The sequence below is a fragment of the Triturus cristatus genome, chromosome 12 (genome assembly GCF_964204655.1).
Source record: "Triturus cristatus chromosome 12, aTriCri1.1, whole genome shotgun sequence".
Taxonomy (NCBI): domain Eukaryota; kingdom Metazoa; phylum Chordata; class Amphibia; order Caudata; family Salamandridae; genus Triturus; species Triturus cristatus.
Genome location: NC_140595.1, coordinates 763,515,833 through 763,540,354, shown reverse-complemented (window position 1 = coordinate 763,540,354; position 24,522 = coordinate 763,515,833). Strand labels below are relative to the sequence as shown.

Here is a 24,522-nt window from a genome sequence, read left to right as displayed (position 1 = left end):
TCTTGGTGAATTTTACTTTGTCATGCAAAGGACTGTAGTTCACATGAATCTGGGCAGGCTCTTAGTTGCACAAATCACATTTCTTGTAAAGAGGTTTTAGTTACTCTTCTTAGAATACACCCCTGCAGGAACCTCCATCTTTTCCATCCATTTAAAGCAACAAATGTATTATTATTTACTGTATCTGTTTCCTCCAAAATATGGACCTGTCATTAATCACTGAAGTATTACCATGTGCAGCATTTATGTTCAGAAGGCCTCCAAATCTCAAATAAATAAAAATTGGAAACCCCCTATCATGTACTTTTCAATACCACTTATGGCCACTTTCCTTATCGATCTCGGAGAATGAAATCCATTCTTGCTCCACCTCCTCTCCTTCCCTGAATTATGTCAACTTCTTTTTATTGGCAGCTGCGTGCTTTTGGTCCTGGTTCATCTACTACTCTGAACGGTTGTATGGCAGGACCACCCATGGCTAAACCACACGTGCCTTAACCCATGATCGGAACAACTAATGTATCTTAACTATGCATTCCTTTACCCACACAAATCTTTACAATTCCTTGCCTTAGGGAAAGTGCTGGGCTTTCGAACAGTCTAATTTACTATTCCAACTTCAGGCTGCACAACAGTAGGGAAAGCGTTGGACTTTAAAGTCCAACTATGCCATTCCTAAGGCATGTAGTTGTAATGACATGCCTGCTAAAGGAATGTGTGGTTAAGGCACAGTCATTCTTCCAACCATGTTGCAAAAGCAATGCATGGTTCCACCGTTCTTGTTATTGCTGTCCCCCCACCAAACCCAATCTATCGATTGTCTTCCCTGGTATCTTTCTCTATAGGTAGAAAGACACAACAGTTCATGGTGTGTACTTTAATTGTACCAGTTTTTTTCTATGCTTTTTTTCTATTTTGGAAATAAATGTTCTAAATGACTAGATCTGTTAGTAGAAATGGGATGGCATCTGTTGTTCCGGGTGACGATTGAAGCAGCATTGTATGGAAGGTTTAGGATAATGGAATCAATCAATCAATTAGCACTTTATTTGACAATACAAGTCATAAAAACATATATCAAATACAAAACTACTCATGCAAATGCAGCCTTCTATAGAGTGTAATAAAAATGTGTAAAATAGATTAAAACCAATGCATTCCAAAACATCATTGTTAATATTAAAAAAAATGTGTTAAAAAATAATTAAACAGCCTCATCCTCTATTTACATTCAGGAAACAAGACAGATACAATTCAATAAAAACAAGTTATTTTGCGGTCCAAGGGGTGTATGAACAGGTATGCGAGTGATAACCATGCATGTATGCACCTTAAATAAACATGGTCAGCTGGTGTGACAATGGCTTGAGCAGTTCAAAAAATGGCAGTGTGATAGAGCAGCCCTTGTTATTGCCTTTGAGTGAGTGACCCACATCTTACCCAGAAACTTGGCAACAGCACATACAAGTGCCTGATTCGGGTCTGATCTGAGTATCTTGAGGGCAGTTTGGCTACTTCGAGTCCTCATCAGCATGCATATGGATTTAATCCATGAACAGTGAATGCCATCATATCCAGAGCAGACAAAAAAAATGTGATCCACAGATTCTGGGGCAGCAATGCATACTGGACAAACATCATCATCAACAGGGGCCCATCTTGCAGTAAAGCTTTTTGAGGCAGTGTACCTATCCTAAATTGGAAATGTAATTTCCTGTATAGAGGTACAGTAGTTAGATCCCAGGTAGGTTCCAGATAAAATGTGGATTTAAAATCATAAAAGCCTCCAATCGGCAAGTGACCAATGCTCGGTCTATCTGCATTTTCATCTACCCACTCCCAACAATGGGCTTTCAACAGTCTTGGTGTTAAAGGCGGACTTAAGAGTGGATTGAGCCAATAGTCCCCAAGGCCAATGGCTACAATCACCCTGGGAACCTGTCTCAGCCATGGTATTTTACAAAACTTGTCTGCAGTCATCACAACCCTTAATGCGTCACCATAATGTGCCACCTCAGGCTGAAACCACAGCCTCCTCCAGAAAAACAAAGGCTGCAGTTTGTCTCTGTCTGCCAATGGTCATTGACCCACGTCCAACATCAAACCCCTGCTGATTACACTTTGTGATAGGGAATCAGTCTGTCACCTGTCCGTGAGAACCCCAACGGACCTGCACAAAGTTCCCCTAATGGAGACGAATCAAGAGTAGCAAACGTTTGTCAGAAAGACCCAGGCTGTTCAAGACTTGCCATAGCTGGTCACGCAGGACCAGATCAAAGGTGGACTAAAGGTCGATGAAGGCAACATATAATGTTCCTCCGCCGACATTCACAACTTTCAAATAAAGTAAAAGAAAATGGAAGATTGGATCAATTGTAGACACCTTCTTCCAGAAACCCTATTGAAAGTGGAAAATAATGACTTTCCTTGATCCATGTCTCAATTTTGCTTAAAATCAATCGGGCAAAAATCTCCTGTATACAGTCGATCAAACGAATCGGCATGTAGTTCATGGGTACAGATCTATCCCCCTTTTTAAGTCTCGCCTACGCAGCGCACATGAGCTGCATAGGAGGAGACCTTTAGCCATCGGTCCCCTTTTTCACCCACAACCGTGCACGCGTTCCATTGCCTTTAATGGCAACACGTGCACGTGTGGAGATTCACTTGCGGGAGCGAGCGCCACCATATGGTACCAATTATCACTCCCGCAAGTGAATTGCGCAGGCCCCCCTCCTACCCCATGCTGCCGCTCGAGGTGCGCACATGCACCTCCCCCTGCTGCCTTGCAAGCTTGTTTTTTATGTGAAGGCTGGCAGAGCTATAATTTGGAACCGGGCATTCCTTGTACAAATTACATGGTAGAGTGAAAATCTGCGCTTATGCCAGTAAATGTTGCATACTGTATATTTTTGTGGCCTGGTTGTGTTTGTTATGGTCTTTTTTTGCTTTACCCAACTACTACGTTGGCAACTTCGTCAGTCTTGTGATAAGCTTCCACTTGCTTCGGCCATGCTCGTCAGAGACCTAAATGGTGCCTTTGTGCCGAGAAAAAAGCGTTTCCCCAAGATTCGTTGACCGAGAGGTCAGAGATTCCCATGAGATGTGGTTTTGTGGTGGTGGGGTTGTGTTACAGAATACTGTTCTTCCTGCAACAAAGAACTTGTACACTGTGTACAAGCCAACATGTAAATTCGTTTTTTTTTTTTTAAAATATACTCGAGCGCTACTCATGCTATTTTGGGGCTGAATTTTAAATTTCTTTGAATGTATTGTTTTTATTGTTGTTAAGGGACCCCTGCACTCTGCACCCTTTGAAAAATCTTTTTAAATTGTTAGCTTCCGCATTTCGGCGGCGTTGAGCGCTGATTGGCTGCCCAAGGGCCAATCAGACGCGACGGGAGGTGCCTCTTGTTGCCATCGTCTTTAAAAACGAGCTGAGACAGTCGCACGTTAATCTAAGTACTCGCGCTGAGCGCTACTCATGCTATTTTGGGGCTGAATTTTTAATTTCTTTGAATGTATTGTTTTTATTGTTGTTAAGAGACCCCTGCACTCTGCACCTTTTGAAAAATCTTTTTAAATTGTTAGCTTCCGCATTTCGGCGGCGTTGAGCGCTGATTGGCTGCCCAAGGGCCAATCAGACGCGACGGGAGGTGCCTCTTGTTGCCATCGTCTTTAAAAACGAGCTGAGACAGTCGCGCGTTAATCTAAGTACTCGCGCTGAGCGCTACTCATGCTATTTTGGGGCTGAATTTTACATTTCTTTGAATGTATTGTTTTTATTGTTGTTAACGGGCCCCTGCACTCTGCACCTTTTGAAAAATCTTTTTAAATTGTTAGCTTCCGCATTTCGGCGGCGTTGGGCGCTGATAGGCTGCCCAAGGGCCAATCAGACGCGACGGGAGGTGCCTCTTGTTGCCACCGTCTTTAAATACAAGCTGAGACAGTTGCGCGTTAATCTAAGTACTCGTGCTGAGCGCTACTCATGTTATTTTGGAGCTGAATTTTTAATTTCTTTGAATGTATTGTTTTTATTGTTGTTAAGGGACCCCTGCACTCTGCACCTTTTGAAAAATCTTTTTAAATTGTTAGCTTCCGCATTTCGGCGGCGTTGGCCGCTGATTGGCTGCCCAAGGGCCAATCAGACGCGACGGGAGGTGCCTCTTGTTACCCACCGCCTACCGAAGGCGCGCCTAAGGCAAGCCCGTCTGCGCCCGTCCGCGCCGTGATGCCGCCAGCTGTCGGATGTGATGTTCAGAGTTTGGGTAACAGACTGGTATATACGCGCTTTGAATTGGTGGCCTTGGATACCAATAGTTTGTGCCATTCAAAACACTCCTGGACGCCGGAGTTCGAATCTTTCCGGTGCAAGCAATGTTGCTCAGTTTTTAAAGTGGATGCCAGAGAAACTATACCCTCTGACTCCACTGAAATTAGATTTCTTAGTCTTAACTGCAGGTCTCTCGTAAAACATCATGCAGAGATCTGTGCATTACTAATAGAAGAATGGCCAGACTGTCTCTTCTTAACTGAGACATGGCTAACTCAGGATTCAGGTGCGGTGGCATGGCTGGCGCTTCATTCGGGCTATTCTATGCACCAAATCAACCGCCCTGTTAATCGAGGTGGCGGTATTGCTCTAATCCTGAAAGCGCCTTTCTCGGGCAGTTTCAGGAAGGAGGAGATTCCCGAGTGCGAAAGCGCCTCTTTTAAAATTAATCTTAATCACAATTTTACGGTCTTGGGGCTGCTTATCTATTGGTCTCCAGGGCCTTCAAAAAAATGGAGGGAAGCTTTGGCAAATAAAGTCCCCCTACTTGCAAGCGGAGCGGCGAATTTCACTATTTTTGGGCGATTTTAACCTCCATCTTGAAGAGAGTGACAAGCCAGAGATTGCCTGTTTTCTCGCTGATTTGGAAGCTTGTCAACTGGTACAATGTGTGATGGATAGTACACACATTGCTGGGCATTTGTTGGATCCCATTTTTTCGAATTTCGGTACTTTAATGGTGTCACCCTCCGTTCCTCTGACCTGGACAGATCATTATTTGATTCCTTTCTCCCTCTGGCTGCCTGGGAAATTGGTGCCATCTCGCCCACGGTCTAGGATGAAACGCCCCTGGTATAAATGGGACACCAACCAATTCTCTGACTTATTGTTAAAGTCCAAGCCACATCTGCCTTCTAATATAGTGGCTTCGGACGCCCTTTTTCAGGATTGGTTGCGGCAAGCCCTAGATATTTGTATCCCTGAAAAATGTTCCCTAAAAAAAAACTGGGTCCCTCTAACCCATGGTTTAACGAATCTCTTGTGGAGGCAAAGAAGGTTTGCAAGCAACTGGAACGATCTTGGAGACGGGCATACGATATAGAAGCTAAAATCAAATATCGGAAGTCCATTAAATCTTATCATAGGCTGATTCGGAAAGCCAGAGCGGAATACATTGCCGCAAAAATTCTAGAAAGTAATAATCCGCCTAAAATGATTTTCTCTCTTCTAAAAAATATGCTTCACTCTAATGAAAAGGTTGATTCCCCTATTTCCTCTAATATACAATGTGAGGAATTGGCGATTTCCTTTGTGCACAAAGTAGAGACTATTTATAATAATCTTCCAATGGCCTGTGCTTCCTTAGCTCCCTTTAATATCAACCGAATAGACATGCTTGAAGATAGGTTAAACCCCTCTAATCTTACATTATGTTCTTTCTCGCCACTCTCGCTCTCTGAACTTGAATCTGTATGTTTAAAAATTAAATTAGGATCTCCGGAGGACCCTCTTAGACCAGATCAGCTCCGACAAGTTCTTGAATCGATTTCCCCTGTGATAGGGAACTGGTTAATCTATCATTGTCCGCCGCAGTATTGCCGGCTACTTGGAAGCATGCAAAAGTGATACCCCTTTTAAAGAAGCCATCTCTGGGCCCGTGGGACCTGAGCAACTTCCGTCCTATTTCCCAGCTTCCTTTCTTAGCTAAGGTTGCAGAGTTATATGTTAATTCAGTCCTGACTGAATTTGTAGAGTGTAACCGAACTCGCGACCCCTCACAAAATGGCTTTCGTACCCGTCACAGCACCGAATCGGCGCTGTTGGCGGTCAAAGAGGACATTCGGTGTAACTTAGACGTTGGGGATTCCGCAGCCTTGATTCTCTTAGATTTAAGTGCTGCGTTTGACACCATTTCGCACGATATTATTTTAGGTAGACTATATGATATAGGGGTCCGGGGGTTGGCCTTGGCTTGGTTTCAATCGTTCCTGAAAGATAGAACCTTTCAAGTGGTTGTGCCACCGTTTGATTCTCTGACTCATATGATTAAACATGGGGTCCCGCAGGGCTCTATATTGAGCCCTGCGCTTTTTAACATTTATGTTCAACCCCTAGCTCTGCTAGCAAAAAGTAGAGGGTTGTCTTTGGTGTCTTATGCCGATGACACCCAGCTAGTTATTGCCTTTTCAAAAAAATGCTGTGTTAATCTTCTGAAATTCAAAGAGGACTTGTTAGCCATCTCTGACTGGATGACAGCTAACTGTTTACAACTAAATGCTGCGAAGTCAGAAATTCTCGTGTTGGGGAAAGATAGGGCCCTCTGGTCTGAACAGTGGTGGCCTGACAGATTAAAACCTGCACCACTGCCAAAAAAGGCAGTAAAAAATGTAGGGTTCTGGATTGACAGTGAGCTGTCATTTGATGTTCAATCCAAGGCCTTAGCAGGATCCTGTTTTGGACTCCTCAGAGGGCTGAGACCTTTACTTGGCTATTTTGCACCTAAGATTCGCCAAACTATTCTTCAGGCCACAATCTTATTGAGGCTGGACTACGGTAATTCGCTATATTTAGGCGCCAACAAATCCTGCATTGTTCACCTCCAAAGAATCCAGAATGTAGCAGCTTGTGCCTTTCTAGCACTTCCCAAATCATGTTCGGTTGCGAACCTCCTCCCCAAGCTCCACTGGCTGCCGATAGAGAACATAATTCATTTTAAGTCTCTGTGTGTGGCCCATAAAATCCTGTCAGGAGAAGGACCCCCTATTCTAGCATATCTGCTGGCTTATTATGTGCCAAATCTCCCCTAGCGCTCGGCTAGCTCTGGTCTGGTTTGTATTCCCCGTTTTCAGAGAACTAGAGCTGGCGGTCGTTCTTTCAGGGTTAAGGCAGCGCACCTTTGGAACTCCATTCCTACCTCAATTAGAGGACTTCAGAACCATTTGGCGTTCCGAAAGGCATTAAAGACCTGGCTTTTCCCAGCGTAGGTCTGAGTGGTTCACTAGCTTGTGCTTAGGTAGCGCTGGGACGCCCCGTCACTGGGGCAGCTATACGCTTTATAAATCCGAATAATAATAAAAATAATAATGAATTTAAATTGGAATGATTTACATAGTCTGGGGCTGAAAATCGGAAATGGATTCACTCATTCAGGGCCCAAGTTGGACACTTGTGCAGTACACACTGAAAATCCTGGGAGACACTGGAGCATCCTGCGTGACGCTACGAGGAGCATTAGAGAGCCCAAAAATAAAACCCATCAACCACATTTCAATCTGACAAGCTAACTGAATGTTCTGGGGAAACAAGCACTAGCAAACCCAACTGGTCTTACCTTTAGGACTTACTGGCTTTGCCAATGGTTTTAGCCATGCTGCACAGCATCCCGATGCTGTCCAGAATGGCTCCGAAAGAGAAAAAAAAGCCTGCCATGTTCAACCAAGCATGCATGCGCCTACAAAAGGACACAAGCACTTATTTTACTTTTGTTTACCAATCAGAGTTCAATCTGTAAACAAACTGGAACAAGCATTGGCATGGCCAAAGGTCCTGCCTTTGGTACCTTATAAGTATTTAATTATGCAGCACAATATCCTTGGTGCAACATCAACAGTTGCATGGCTAAACACATTAGGTCCCAAAGGTGAGACCTATTGGCTATGCCAATGCTTGTTGTATATTGGGATGATCTCTTCTGCCTTCCATGAATCTGGGATCGGCCTGCATGCCGTCCAAACCAGGGGCTGTACCTCTGCAAATGGAATCAATATGATAGTATGTCAGTGTTAGAACTAGGGGTGTCTAGTTGGCAGAGGTAGGTACCTTTGACCAAATAGGGACCCTTTCTTCTAGTCAGGGTAAGGGGGTACACTTCTAAAATAACCCCTGCTCACCCCTTTGGAACCTTGGCATAAGCAGACAGGCTTATCTCAGAGGCAGTGTGTAAAGCATTTGTAAACATATTCAATAATACAGTGAAAACACTACAAATGGACACCACACCAGTTAAAAAAAATAAGTAATCTTTACTGGACTTAACACAAGACCAAACAACAAAAATCCACAATACTGTAATTAAAGATAGTCTCTAAAATGGTAGAAATAGCTTACTTCAATGTAGATGGTAAATGCACCACTTTACTTTCAAAGTACCTTGGATGCATCACGCAATACAAACAAAAGGGCTGCAGGGAAGGTGATGCGTCTGCTCCTTGCTTCGGGGGAGGTGATGAGTCGGTTCCTAACTGCAGCGCAGGTGAGGTGATGCGTCAGTTCCTTACCGGAGAGCAGGTGATGCGTCGGTTTCTTACTGTGATCCGGTGCGATGTGACAACATGGCGCCTCAATGCGGTGCGACGATCCGGTGCGATGCAAGAAAATGGCGTCTCGATGCAATGTGACAACGTTGGATGTGATGCGTGCACGCCCGTCCGCCATGCGGAGAACTCGGTAACTTCTGAGCCGCGACGGGCCCTACAACACGCTTCTCCGATGATGCGACGGCGACCTCTGCGGTGGTGACATGCTTCTCCGGTGATGCGACGTGCTTCAACGATGATGTGACGGCGAACAGCTGCAGCGGCGAAACGCTTCTTCGGCGATGCAACAGGAACTGCTACGGCAGCGACAAGCTTCTCCTTGTTGTGTCGTGCTTCCAGCTCCCAGCAACTTGCAGTCTCTTCAGAGGGCCCAAACAGCAGTAGGCACGTCTCTGCAGGCAGAATTCCACAGCAAGGGAATTCAGGGTAGCTGGTAGTGAAGTCTTGTATCCCTGAGACTTCAGGCAGGAGGCAAACTCAGTTCAAGCCCTTGGAGATTCTTCTTCAAGATTGCAAAAGAACACACAAAATTCCTTTTCTCCTTTCCTTGGCAAATAAGGAAACTACTGCAGGCCAACGCCAACAGCACAGCACAGGGTCAGTCTCCTCCTTCAGGTTCCTTGGTTCTTCTCCTTGGCAAAGGGTCGTCTTGATTCCCAGAAGTGATCTAAAGTTTGGGGGTCTGGGTCCCCCCTTTTCTACATCAAAAGCCTTTGTCTCTGAAGGCAGAGAGTGTCTGTACCTAGTCCAAACCAGTTCTGTGCAGTCCTGGAGCACTTTGGTTACAGGACTCCTTCTTTCCTATGACAGTGTGTGCCAGGGTCATCAGACACACCACAGGAGGTGGAGCCAGCATTGTGGAAGGCAGGCACAGCCCTATTCAGGCCCAGGTGCTACTACTCCCACCACTCTACATGAAGATAGGTCTATTCAGCCTTGTGCTTACTCACCCTGTCTCCTGGAGCCACCCCCCCAGCCCCTGTTACTCACAAACCAGACAAGGAATGCACAACCTAACAGAGGCAGGCTTGGATATTTAGGCAAGAAAATACCTGCTTTCTAAAAGTGGTATTTTCAAACACAGAATGTTAAAACCAACTCCACTAAAATATGTATTTTATCTTTCTGAGTTCAGGCATACTTAACTCGAATGTCTACCTAGTTCCCCGAGTCAGGTAGGATAATAAGGTGTTATAATCAAACTGCCCATTCTGGCCTATCGGGAACAGGTAGCCTTGCAATAGTGAAAAACTAAATTGGCTGTAATTCACTATTAGGACATGCTACACACATCAGGGCATGTCCTACCTTTTACATACAATGCACCCTGCCCTTTGGCCAACTTTAGGGGTGACTAGTATGTAGAAAAGGGAACGTTTGGGGACTGGCAAGTGGGTGTACTTGCCAAGTCGACATGGCAGCCCCAGGCTGTACACAGGCTCTGCAATGGTAGGTTTGAGTCACATTTTATAAGCTGCTTCTGTGGGTGGCACAACCAGTGCTGCAAGCCCACCAGCAGCATTTGATTTACAGGCCCTGGGCACATATGGTGCGCTGTTCTAGGGTCTGACAAGTTAATCAAATAAACCAATCATGGAGTCACTGACCAATACAACACTTTACAGTGGGGAGCACTTGCACTGTGGCACTGAATAGCAATGGCACAGTGCCCAAAGCATCTAGACCAGCAAAACACATAGCAAGAACACAGGAGGCAACAGCAAAAAATGGAAGGGAGACCCACACCAATGGTGCCAGGTCTAACTGTCAGTGATTTAACTAAAGGGGAATTGAGATATGCAAGTTCAAAATACACATTTTTAAAAAGTAAACTGAAATTATTCTTTGGTGTGCAGGAAATAGGATGTGTGAGGATGTACAAAATTTGCAATTTTTGTGACAATGTCTCTTTATACTCACACCAGTGTCACACAGACAAACATTTTGAGAAAGTTCATGCTGTGTGAAATGGAAAATTCTGAAAGAGAACATAAAAATGTTGATACCTAGTTCTGATGTTGTATATACAACAAAACTGACTTGCTTTGACATTAGCAGGAGGAATAGAACACAAGTAAACTGCAAACTATTCTTGAAGGTTTGTTTTGCCATTGTGATTAGATAGTAGAACATGACTTTACAATAGTCTAGCTGCTCTTTGATTAATGGGCAGAGTTGGTCTATCTTATTAATTAGTGTATGTATTATCTCTATAGAGTTGTATTCCACCAGTCAGCCTCTTTAAACAATAGCTTGTAAAATCTTAGGAGAGTGAGATCTAGAGTATATAAATGGGACAATCTTTTAGTGGTGGCAGCAAGATGACCATTTTGGGATGACTGCAAAGTTTTAGATTTAGATTCATATCAGATAAGGGAACATGGGATTCTACAGGGGAAACCTTGAAAATCTAGAGTTCTGTCATCTCTATGTTTGGCACAGCAAGTTGGCCACATTTCCTGACTGCAGAGGACTTGCTGATAGATATTGATGGGTCTTTAAACATATTCTTCAGGGGAAGGGAAACCAGTGGTGGGGTTCATGTGCAAGTTGTACAAAGCTTCTAATAAGAGCACGCTGTCTGCTTTTGATGCTTGCTAGGGTACTATATATAAGCCTTTCCAATAGTCAGGGAGGTAGTCAATATAATGGCAACAGCCATGAAGAGATCTTTCCCTGATGAAACCAGAGGACTGAGGCAGTTAGTACTGCGACTTCAGTTGGTATCAATTTAAAGGTCAATTATAGTTTATTTAGACTCATGGATCCATAAAACATGGCACAATAATACAAAATAAAGCATAAAAATTGAATATATTAGAGATATAGAAAATGTTTACCAATGAGAATAAAGTTCATCCTGATAGAGGAAAACTCAAGTCCTCTAACACTCTAGTGGCAGCAACACCTCATCATAAAAAAGAAGGTAACTAGACTACTAGGCAATACTGACAATGGAACCAAAAACATCAATCCATCCAATGAGAAATTGTCAAATATTTGAATTTTAGTAGACAAGTATACATGTGATAACTTGCAATTGCAAAGGTGACGTGTGTATGACCCCTTTACAACCCAACAATGCCACTTTAAATATCATAGAACATATTACATTCAAATGAGAGATAAACTATGCTCACCTTTGAACAGATAAAAAACAAATGAATTGATAGATAGATAGTTATTCAGCAAGGGCTTGAATGCGAACCGTGGGTCATTTATTTCTATGTAGATATAGCCCACTCCAAGGGCAGAATCCCAAAAGAACATTTGATACACATCATCTTGGCTTGAGGGGCTTTAGCTTAAGAATGTTTACCTGAATATAAGGACCACATTTGTTTTCCAGGTGGGCACGTAACTCTTAGGCCCAAATTTACTAAAAAGTCACTCAATGCAGCAAAACACCTTGCTGTGCTGTGCTACATGACAGAGGAGAAATATCATATATCTACTATGATATGATGCATTTCTGCTTTATCCCTGCGCTGGCCTACTATGTGCTGCCTAGTGCCAATGCAGGCACCCTTGCACCATGGTGCAAGAGTGCTTGCAATACAGGCGCGATTGTTTTTTTGCAGGATGGAACAAGCTCCTCCTCAAACACAATCTTCAGAGGCATTATCCTATTTTTATGTGTGCTTCAGAATGCAACACACATAGAAAAGGAAGTAACAAGAAGACATAAACATGTTTTTCCTCATTACACTTCTGTTGAGAAAGCGTACCATTTTGAAGCATTCCCAGGTTTTCTAGTCGGGCTGAGTGGAACTCTCTGGATTTTCCTCAGTGAAAATCTGTGGAGTTCCCCAAAAACTTTGCGATATTCTATGGATTTTCGCCAATTGGTGAACTAGGCATGTTGTGCTGCTCTCTCAGTGATCTAGTGCCAGGAGCACAATCCGTTCTGATAAAAATAGGCAAATGGCACCACGTGGCATGCCGGAGAGCCAAGCTACTTGAGTTGATTTTGCTGCCACTCAAGTAGATTTTCTACTCAAGCAGCAGCCTTCTGACCATGAATGTTGTGACCTGGCCACGTTGGAAAAAAGTCTCACCGGAAGCCTCCTCGTGACTGAAGATCATGCAAGAGGTCTTCAAATCTCGCTTGTGTTTAGCAACTTACCATTTTGGCGCGTGTGAAGGAAAAAATCGGACACGCAGTAATTGTCAGGTTTTGGCTGTATCTCCCCATTACATAAGCCATTTCAAGCAGCAGAATGGAATATTTCACCCACCCCTAGTTACTAGTCTTGGTAAATCTGGGAAAGCATCAAAAACATGGGTGGATGCAAGGGAACAGCAACACACCAGCAATGGAATGCCTTCCTCATGCAGAATAAAGCAAGGCAGTGACTTAGCAGGGATGTGTAAAGCACAGATTAGTCAGAATGCCATAAATGTGCTTCATTCCAGACAGCTACATCCTGCCTGCCCCCTGGCCAAGATAGAAGTGGTGCCTTTACTGGTGTGTCAAGGTCTGCCTAGGACTTTGAAGCTGTGCAGCGGAGCTCCCATGCTGACTACGTAATACAGTGAGTGAGCTGGGGGCTTGCACAACTTTCTAATATAGGTACGCAGCATCCCTGTGGTTCAAATGGACCATGTGATAGGGTAGGGTTATTCCCTTTCCAATACCATTTGGTCAGTACAGGTGTCAGTCAACAGTAGCACAGGGCCTGAGAGAAGCTGACCACATTTCTACTGAAGTGCTTGAAGGCAAAGGATCAGTCGACACAGATGGGAATTACTGACTTGGGTCTATCTTTGCCTGAAAAAGACCTTAAATGGCTACAGTAATTGAAAGAGGACGTCCTTCCATTCTGCCCAGTCTGGCATAGACGAAGAAAGAGGACTACTCTATTTCTTTGCCTTGGAAACAGAAACATAGACACCAAAATAAGAGTACTCTATCTCTGAACACAAGAATCAGAAAGTAAAACTAAAATTGAAGGGGAATAACATGGCCTTGAAACAGGGCCCACTCACTGCAATAAGATGGCTAGTTGCTGTTATAACAAGAATGGTCACCCATCAAGTTCATCCATCATCCTCCACTACTGACTTACATGGCTGCCTTGAAGGTTGCTTCTTTATGTGCTCTGGTGGCCCAGGATCACCAATCAGGTGCACAACACAAGAGATCACCAATGAGGTGCTGAACACAAGATAGCCACTTTGATGGCCACTCTGTAAAGAAACTCATTGGTGGGGGAATCACAATGTTGTACAAGCAGTGTAAAGTATGTGAAAATCAATCCCTAACTTGGAAAGAAATCTTGGGTGTGCTTGGGGATAGATGCCAACTGGCCTGTCTTTCCAGCCTCTTCCTGGCAACACCAACCAACAACTCCTGACTTTCCCCATAGACGAGGATAGAGTGTGGTTTATTGATGATGACATCCGGACCACAGTGAATGATCCTATGGGCTTGTCAGTGTGTAATTCTACATGTTGTAAGCAGACCAATCATAGAGTTATGGGGTGAATTTGGGGCAGTATTCAGATCTGCTTCACACCTCTCCTTCCCGTTATTAGGACTGACTTGGTACCATGGTTGGAGTGTCTTTGACTCTTGTGATTCCGTTCATCCTGAGAGTGATGGGAATTTGGAGCTTGACACTTGGTTTGCTTTTGTGAGGAAGTGCGCCTTTTGACCTAGTCAATTGCAGTTATTCTTTGAACATCAGAGACATTTATTTTGGATTCACAGAAACAACCCCCTGCTTTTGGAATTTTGGCTTGCTTTCAAGCATTCACTGTTTCCAAAAGTATATTCATGGTTGATACACTTTAATGACAATATGATCCCCTGACTACATTGCATATTTCTCAATACTGGGCAAACTTTTGCTGGACAGGCGGAGGGAGGCAAGAGCCTCCTCTGCACAGGCTGCCTGATGGGCCATCACCTCAATCTAAATGATAACTCTAATGGTAATGTTGGTTTTACCTAAATAGGAAACCTTATATTGCATGTAGATTTGCAAATGGTACAAAAGATAATTTAGAATCTAATGCATTTATTTATGTTTCAGAGCTCCTTCCCAAAACTATCAGTTGCTGCAAGCCATGATGTTCGCTGTTGAAGAGATTAACTATAATAACAATCTTTTACCAAATATTACACTCGGCTTCCAGATCTTTGATTCCTGCAGAGTAATGCAGCGATCCCTCCTGGGAACGTTATGGATGCTAACTGGGCAGGAAAAACCAGTTATTAACTTTTGTTGCCAGAGGGAGCTGCCTTTGATGGGTATCATTGGTGATGCAGGGTCATCAAGCTCCATTGTCATGGCCCGGATATTAGGGCTCTACAAATTCCCTCAGGTAAGGAAGAGTTAAATTATCCGCAATTAATCAATACTGAAGCACAGAAATAGATCAGCAGAGACGTTACAAGGTTACTGTATCCCAACACTAAATAAATGGTTAAATCACTATCTCCTCTGTCTAATACCAAATACACCTCAAAAAGTCTTTGGATTATTTAGTTTTGTAGATGTACATTCTGTATAAAAGATTCCAAGTATCTCTAGTCAATGGGGAAGAATGTAAAGAAGCAGTAATTTAACTGAGAAAGATTGGAATGCTATTACAGCAGTTTCATTGATGGAAATAGATGGAAAATACAATATTATTCATGGATTCAAAGTCATGAGCTTTTGGCAAGAATACCAATTCATTTTGGTTCCCATAACAAAACTTGTAAATGGGAATATTCAAAAATGATTTAAAAAAATATATATATCTACACACTGTGATACCCCCAGATATCTCTATAGCTAGCACTAAAAGACATAGATGGCCATCTCAATATTTATATACTTAATGATAAAAATTATTGTTTTCACATTTTGTTTTTAATATATCTCTTCCTTTAATTGTGATTTTGCAGATCAGTTATCTTTCAACAAGTCCACTCCTCAGCAACAGAAACCAGTTCCCGTCTTTTTTCCGGACCATTACCAATGATGATTTACAGGCCCAGGGGTTGGCCCAGTTACTATTGCATTTTGGTTGGACCTGGGTTGGTATTCTGGTTGAGGACAATGACTATGGACAACAAGGGTACCATTTATTAAAGCCGGAGTTGGCTAAAGCTGGTGCTTGCATTGCCTTTACCGAGACTATCATCCTGAGTAGAGCAGATAGGAATGCCTTTCACATCATTCAAGTGATCAACAACTCAACAGCCAACGCCATTGTCATCTTCTCAAGTGATGCTGGACTTGTTCCTTTAATAGACCAAATGATAGTGCAAAATGTAAGTGGCAAGGTACTCATTGCTAGTGAGGGTTGGGCTACATCTGCTACCTTTGCCATAGGAAAGTACAACGAATTCCTCAGTGGCACCATTGGGATTGCAACACACAGTGGAGAGATACCGGGATTCAAAGAGCATCTCGACGCCATTAATCCTTTCACATCACCAGACAACTTATTTTTGCCACAGTTCTGGGAAGATGTTTTCAACTGCAAATGGCCACATAAGAAAAACTCCACAACCTTCTGGGATACCAAATCAAAACTTTGCACTGGACTTGAGAAGATAGGCAGCCTTCAAATGGACTTTAATGATGGGACCAACTTAAGAAGTAGCTATAATGTCTATAATTCAGTTTATGCCACTGCTTGGAGTTTACACAATCTGATTTTTTGCAAGACTAACAAAGACTCAAACTCCAAGAAGGCATGTGCAGATATCAATAACTACCATCCTTGGCAGGTATATTGAACACTGAACCCCTTCACAGCAAAGTGTTTCAGGAGGTGGGAGCATGGTAAAGAAGTTACCAGTCACTCAAGTTAGTTTGCTTAGTCTTTCCAAGAGTTTTACATATTTTGTGGCCGGCCTGGCCACCTAAATAAAATAAAACACAGTAATCAAAGTAACAATGCAGCATGTAGAACTGAATGCAATTCTAAGAGGAAGGCATACTTATAATAGAAATACATAATTCCAATAATATTTTAAGAAGTGATAATCAAGGGAAAGCCACAGCCAGCAGCATATTATATTTTAATTGACTTGTATTTGCTGTAATTCAGGCATGTCAACATATTTTGCCTCCCTGTACCACAATTGCATTCATTTGTAAAGTTTTTGAGTGGCCTGCTTTACAGACAGGATAATCTAAAAAATTAGGTCACCATGGGGATATGTATATGAACACCTGATTAACTGAGAATGTTTCTCTTTCTTCTTGCTTGTCTTTGTAGCTTTTTCACTTTGTAAAAAATGTGCATTTTCAAAGTAAATCTGGAGAAGAAATATTCTTCAATCAAAACGGTGAAGTCTCTTTTGTTCGTTATGATATCGTGAACTGGCAGCACGATCAGGAAAGAGGCCTGAGGCAAATGACAGTGGGCAGCTACGACTCCAATGCCGCTCATGGTCAGAACATCAAGGTCAATGCCAGTGCCATCCTGTGGGTATTAAGGGCCAATCAGGTATGTGCATATGCTATGGGCTCTTTATTAAAGATGGTCCTAAGCAGAAAAATGTGTATTCATGTGTGTATCCCGTATTCTCTGTGCTCATGGCGCCACCGGTTGTATCAATACTACTGCACCTTTGTGGTCATTATCTGCCTATAGAGTTAGCAAAGAGTGGGAAAGTACAGAAGAAGTTAAATCTCTCACTATGTCTGTCTCTGTGCAAACTTTTAAAAGAGAACCACCAACTAAAGAGTTGTAGTATATAGAGATGATGAAACTCATCCACCACTTGGGGCAGTAGTTTCCGGCAGAACATATGGTGACTGAAGGTTAACCCACCTGATTGGTGGGTGTGCCCCAAAAGGAAACAGATCTTATGAATTGTTAGTTATTTATTCATTTGTGTTCTTTTGTAATGAAAACCAGAATTGAATGGCTAGTTTAATGCACTCAGAACAAAGGTACAAGAACTCAAATTGTATAAGAGGTGGTTATAACCACCTAAGAATAAACACTGGAATATAAATATATTTATGCACATTCACAGTATTATAGCAATGATGAGGAAAAAAGATTCAGGATTTAACCAAATAAGTTCTGTATTAAGACAAAATAAGTAAAATTTTGGAACCTTTTTCGAAGTCACTACTATATTAAACATCTTTACATTTCTCCTGATTGGTGTGGTACACTTTTAGACCCCATTTGCAAGTCAATTTTATATTAGCATGTATTATCAGTTTAGAAAGAAAACTAATTTTTAAACTTATTCAGTCTTGACCAATCTGCACAAGACACATTCTGTTACCTGATTCATCAAATAATAGTTAAATATTTGATAGTATGGTTCAGGCAAGACACCAGGGCTAAAAAAGTGTACAGGGGTCAAAATGATTATTGAATTAATGGATATAAGCCAGGCATACATCTTTACTAATGGTCAAAGTATGAACTGCGCACAGAGGACAATTTTGCCTCCCACATCCACAAGCATTGTGGTGCACATCATAGCATTTTCAAGGTGAGCTGTTCCGAGGACTGTCACACAATAAACAGTGTTACCAATGTTTATTTATCAGTTGACCTTCCCACTAACCTCTTAACAACAAGGCAATAACAATCTAGACATTTAAGGCCAATGGTCAGTACATGTTCAATGTAAATCGATACGTTGAATGAAGGCAGTAATTCCCACCAACATCAATCTGATAATATCCAATCAATGCTGATAGCCATTTTTAAACAGAAGAGAGTATCCACCAAAGAAGGACAATGGCTAAGACCCAGTCCACATCTTATCCTTGATGTGCGATTTGAACACAGTGTCAATATTATCCACAGCTTTTGCACAATGCTACTCTGTCACATGATAGCAACCACAACTCCAAACTAACGGCCTGATTATGAGTTTGGCTGTCTGACCACCTGACATCCGTAGCCTCTAGAAGTCTGCAGTTGACTGCAGTGCCTGCGATGTGGCTGCAGTGGTCTTGCGGCGGCAGTCAATTGTTTTCCATACACTGCGATGCCTGTGTGAGCATTTTGACTGCACATGTGTAGAATGCACACATATGCATGACATATGTGGAAAAATACTACCTACTCATTGCCGGAGTCTGGCCCATATGTGGGCAGTCCAGGCAATGGATATATGGTGCAAAAACGACTTACCTGTATATCACCGCAAACAGGGTCATATTCTTCGGGGTGAAGATGCTGCTGTGAAGGGAGGACATGAAGAAAGGGATCCACATCGAACTCTGATGGGAAGAACAGGAAAGGGATAAGTATGTACCCCAAAACCTTCCTTTCCGCTGACTTGAAGATATCGGTCCCACTGCCGCGGTCGGCTCATCGGAAAGCCAACTTGTAATACGGACAGTGGTGAAACTCCTCAGTACTGCTCTAAGGCAGCTGCTTTTCCCTAACTGCAGCCGTGGTGGTCTGCGGATGGCTGGTGGTGTTGGCGGGTCTCTGGCGGTCTTTGCAAAGTCAATCCGACAATTTCATAAAACAGCAGTTGGACCACCAACCTAGTGGGTGTCAGGCCGCACCCAAGGGTACAGCAGTTCCCAGACTGCCTGATTTCTTTTTAAAGTAACATATTTAAAATAGATAACAATTCTGAAATATAAAAAAAGTATTTTCAAAAAACTAAAATATGTATAGTGAGAAATAAACATATATATGTGTAAGTGTATGTGTGTGGAATGTGAATAATACTAACTGGCACTTGCCAGTAAGTAGTAAGAGATAGGACCTAGTTTCCATAGGAAAGGCATTTTTAACTTCTTATAACTTTGGCTCCGTTTGACGAAAAATTATGACATTTTCAAAAAAAAGTGGCACAGTATGTTCAGTTTTATAAGGAAAGTTTTGGGGTGATCCATCAAGTGGGGGCCGATGACAGGGGGGGTCAAAAAATGTGCATTTCCCATGCAATTTTTTATAGGGATTCCAAACATGACTACAGTCCGAACTGCTGGATGGTACTACACCAAATTTGGCTGAGAGGTAGCTCTTGGTCCTCAAAGAGTCCCTTTTGTGATTTGGTGTAAATCCTTTCAGTAGTTTTGAAGTTATCAAAGCTACAACAAAATTATATTTCTAGGGATGCGGATCCCCCGCTGTGAATCCACATAGTCACGCATCACCAGCAGCACCATGATTGGCTGACCATAACCTGACTGACTGGTCAAAGAGACTTACAATGTTTCAGTTTTTCTGGCAAATGATCAAAGGGGTCAGGGTAGTGGTATCCAGACTCCATTAATGTGTTAGAGGAGTATGAGAGGGACCTATGTTGGGTTCAAGATTAAGTTAAATTAATTTCTTTCCACTTTGGGAATCCGAAACTCCCCTGCATGGCTCAGCGTGACCACACATGTCAATTTGTAATTGATCCATGAATCTTGATGCAACTTGAAAACAAAAACTTTCAGACCCAATCAGACACCCACATAGGTACTCACACACTCATTCACAGACCCAAACAGGCAGTCACACTCCTACTTACAGACCTAATCAGGTATTCACATGCCCATTCACAGAGCCATGAAGGCCCTCACAGACCCACATAGGGACTCACACATCCACTCAAAGAACTATGCAGGCATTTACAAACCCATTCACAGAGCCATGCAGGCACTCATAGACACATCCACAGACCCACAAAGGCACAAAAGCTACTCCTAGAACTATGCAGGCATTGACACAATTACTCACAGACCTATGCAGTCCCTCACATAGCTACATAAGCACTCACACACCCATGCATAGACCCATGCAGGCACTCATACATTCACTCACAGACCTATGCACTCACTCATAGACCCACTCACAGATCCATGCATCCACTCGTGTACCTACTGAAAGACCCATACAACCACCCACATACCCATACCCACTCATAGACCCACACAGGAACTCTTATACCTACCTACACACAGACCCATGCAGCCACTCACAGACCCAATCACAGAACCACTCTGGCAGTCACAGATCCACACAGCCACTCACACACCCACTCACAAACCCATGCAGGTACTGACAGAAACATTTACAGACCAACACAGGTACTCACAGATTCATGCAGGTACTCACACACCCATTCATAGTTAAATACATGCACTCAAAGCCCCACTCAAGTCCCACATAGGCACTCACATACCCACTCACAGACTCACACATGCACTCTCTTACCCACTGACAGAACCACACAGGTACTCACACACCCACCCAGAAATCCATGCAGGCACTGACAGACCTACTCACACACCTCTTCACATACCCACCTAGGTACTAACAGACCCACTCATAGATCTATGCAGGTGCTCACATACCCATTCACAGACCTATGCATCCACTTACACATCCACTAATAGACCCACAGAGGCACTCTCATACCAACTCACAGATCAACACAGACACTCGTCCACCCACTCACATTTCTATGCTGGCACTTTCACACCCACTCACAGACCCACACAGGCACTCACAGACCCTTGCATCCACTCCCACACCCACTCACAGACCTATACAGGCACTCATAGAGACACATTTACCCATGCAGGTACTCACACATCTATTTACAGACCCATGCATCCATTTGCACTCCCACTTACAGGTCCATACACCCACAAACCGCTCTATACTCACACTAACAGATACACTCAGAGCCATATAGATACTCATACACCCACTTGCACACCCACAAACCACCTATGCAGCTACTCATAGACCCACTCACAGAACCATAGTACCACTCACACACCCACTCACTGACCCACATAGACACTCACATGCCCACTCAGGCACTCACACACCCACTCATAGAAACTCACACACCCACTCACAGACCCCTACATACACCCACAAAGGCCTTGAGGCTCCCCCATGGTCCCAATGCAAACTGGGTCCAAACTAGCTTGGGAAAGGTGGAGCCATGTCCAAATTCCCTAATAACCATTTTACAAAAAGGCAAGCCCTCTTTTTCAATCACTCTGTAAAGGGGGTCTCCTCACGCACTACTTGTTGGGGGATGAAGTCCCCTTGGTTGGTGAGGGTCCTTGTGAGCCAACATCTCTACCTGTTAGGTCCTGAAAGTCCAACACAGCAGGATGCTAAAAGGTCTTTAGAGGCTACGCCTCCTTTATCTACCACTCTGCAAATGCATCTCCTGGTGCACCACTGGTTGGGGAATGAAGTTCTCATGAATGCTGAAGGTCCTTTGCCCCCTATGTCCACCTATGTCCACCACTCTGCAAACGCGCCTGCTGGCATACTACATTTTGGACATGAAATCCCCTTGGTTGCTGAGGGCCCTTGGTGGCCAAGAACCCCTCCTGTCACCTCCAGTAAGTCCCATACAACAGAATTGCTAAGAGTTTGTCAGAGGCCCCACCCCCTTTACCCACCACTCTGCAAGTGCACCTCCTGGTGCACTATTGGTTGGGGGATGAAGTCCCCTTGGATGCTGAGGGTCTTTGGGGGCCAAGAACCCTGTAGGTAGTTAGCTCTATATATACTATACCAAGAAGAGGTATAGTATGCACAGATTCAATTGAGTCCTCAAAGGTATGGCAGAGGTTAAGGTAGATAATACCTTTCTCTCAAGTAAGTGGTAGCTGGGCTGAACAGTTAGACTTATCAGAGGGTAGTGTTAAGCATTTATTGTACACACTCAGGCAAGAAGTGATATCACACACTCAAAGACTGAATCCAGACCAATTGGTTGGACAACAAGTTGTTACTTTGTTATTTTATTACTAGAACCAAGAATCACTCAGTGCAGGTAAGTTGTACAGTTGTAAAAGTAGTAATACTTTTCAAGAATGCAGTAATGTTTTGTAAATACAGTTGTATACTTTACAGTATTAAGAATGCTCTCTGTAGACGTCAGTCAAATATAGTTGTATGTTTTTGCAGTGATAAGATTAGACAGTTCAATGCAATAGACAGAACTAACAATGCAATCCTATGGAGGAAAACAATGTTAAACAGTTTGCAAGTAAGTACTCAACTTACTTCCTCAGGCTTTGGGGGATTAGGACAACAAAGGGCAAGGTTCAGGACCAGGTAGGTACTGCAACACCAGCTGCACTGGCGAGGCGGGTGCTGGGGTCACTGGGACCATTGTTATTCCAATGAAACTAGGGGGGCAGCTTGAATGGTCCATAAAAGCGTGGTTTGAAGTTGCTACATGACAAGTGGTGAGGCAAGAACTTTGAGGAAAGCCTTACTTTACTACCAGCCTGGAATAATGAAGACTGACGACGAAGGACGTCAGCGGTGACTTTCATTTTCTTCTCGGCTGCCTGAAGATTAACATGTACTTTTTGTTTGACGTCTCGGATATGTTGTATAATAGAGGCTGCTGCAGGAATTGAAGTAAGCAAACAAAGGGAGATGATGGACGCAGCGCTGAAACTTTTCACACACTCACCCCCAGTCACAGATCTGGGTTGAATCCATCATCATTCTTTAGCTCACTTTCCCACCTCAGTTCAGACCCAGCTATATGCAAATCAGTCTTGACACAGTGCCTCATGGTAACAGTCCAGCCCGAACTGCCAAGCCAGGTCTTCCCTGAACCGCAAACAAGCATCAAGGGACCGATTGCTGGGTAACAGCCTTCATCACCCAGGCTAGCTTGAATCCAGTGGGAAAGTGAGCAAGGGGCCCACGTCTGGACATACCCTGCCAACTTAGGGCGAACAAAGCAAACACAAGGAGATGATGGACAGAGTGCTGAACCAGAAAAAAGCATCCTGGGACCTGTTTCTGGGTAGCACCCTTCATCATCCAGGTTAGCTTGAATCCAGTGGCAAAGTGAGCAAGGGACCCACGTTTGGGCATACCCTGCCAAAGTAGGGCGAACAAAGCAAACACAAGGAGATGATAGACTGAGCCCTGAAACTTTTCAGACACTTACCCCGAGTCACACATCTGGATTGAATCCATTATCATTCTTTACCTCAATTCGCCACCTCAGTTCAGAACCAGCTATATGCAAATCAGTCTTGACCTTGTGCCTCATGGGAACAGTCCGGCCTGAACTGCCAAGCCAGGTCTTCCCTGAACCAGAAACAAGCATCCTGGGACCGGTTTCTGGGTAACACCCTTCATCAGCCAGGCTAGCTTGAATCCTGTGTCAAAGTGAGCAAGGGACCCACGTCTGGGCATATCCTGCCAACTTAGAGAGAACAAAGCAAACACAAGGAGATGATGGACGGACCGCTGAAACTTTTTAGAAACTCACCCCCAGTCACACATCTGGGTTGAATTCATCATCATTCTTTAGCTCACTTTGCCACCTCAGTTCAGACCCAGCTATATGCAAATCAGTCTTGACCCTGTGCTTCATGGGAACATTCCAGCCCAAACTGTGAAGCCAGGTCTTGCCTGAACCAGAAACAAGCATCATGGGACCGATTTCTGGGTAATACACTTCATCATCCAGGCTAGCTTGAAGCCAGTTGCAAAGTGAGCAAGGGAACCACGTCTGGGCATACCATGCCAAGGTAGGGTGAACAAAGCAAACAGAAGGAGATGATAGACTGAGCACTGAAACTTTTCAGACACTCACCCCCAGTCACAGGTCTGGGATGAAGCCATCATGATAATTTAGCTCACGTCGCCACCTCAGTTCAGACCAAGCTATATGCAAATCAGTCTTGACCCTGTGCCTCATAGGAACAGTCCAGCCCGCACTGCTAAGCCAGGTCTTCCCTGAACCAGAAACAAGCATCCTGGGACCGGTTTCTGGGTAACACCCTACATCAGCCAGGCTAGCTTGAATGCAGTTACAAAGTGAGCAACGGAGCCATGTCTGGGCATACCATGCAACTTAGGGCGAACAAAGCAAACATGATGATGGATGGACTGCTGAAACTTTTTAGACACTCACCCCCAGTCACACATCTGGGTTGAATCCATCATCATTCTTTAGCTCGCTTTGCCACCTCAGTTCAGACCCAGCTATATGCAAAT

At 43.6% G+C, this 24,522-nt stretch overlaps 1 protein-coding gene across 1 annotated transcript in view; it reads left to right on the top strand.

Moving 5' to 3' along the window:
* The window catches only part of LOC146782753 (extracellular calcium-sensing receptor-like), a 235,149-nt gene that overhangs the window by 50,696 nt on the left and 159,931 nt on the right, over window positions 1–24,522 (top strand). Inside the window, exons 2-4 of the mRNA XM_085637228.1 lie at window positions 14,628–14,919; window positions 15,488–16,318; window positions 16,813–17,043. Of these exons, the coding sequence (XP_085493354.1) occupies window positions 14,628–14,919; window positions 15,488–16,318; window positions 16,813–17,043 (1,354 nt within the window). The remainder of the gene's footprint in view (window positions 1–14,627; window positions 14,920–15,487; window positions 16,319–16,812; window positions 17,044–24,522) is intronic.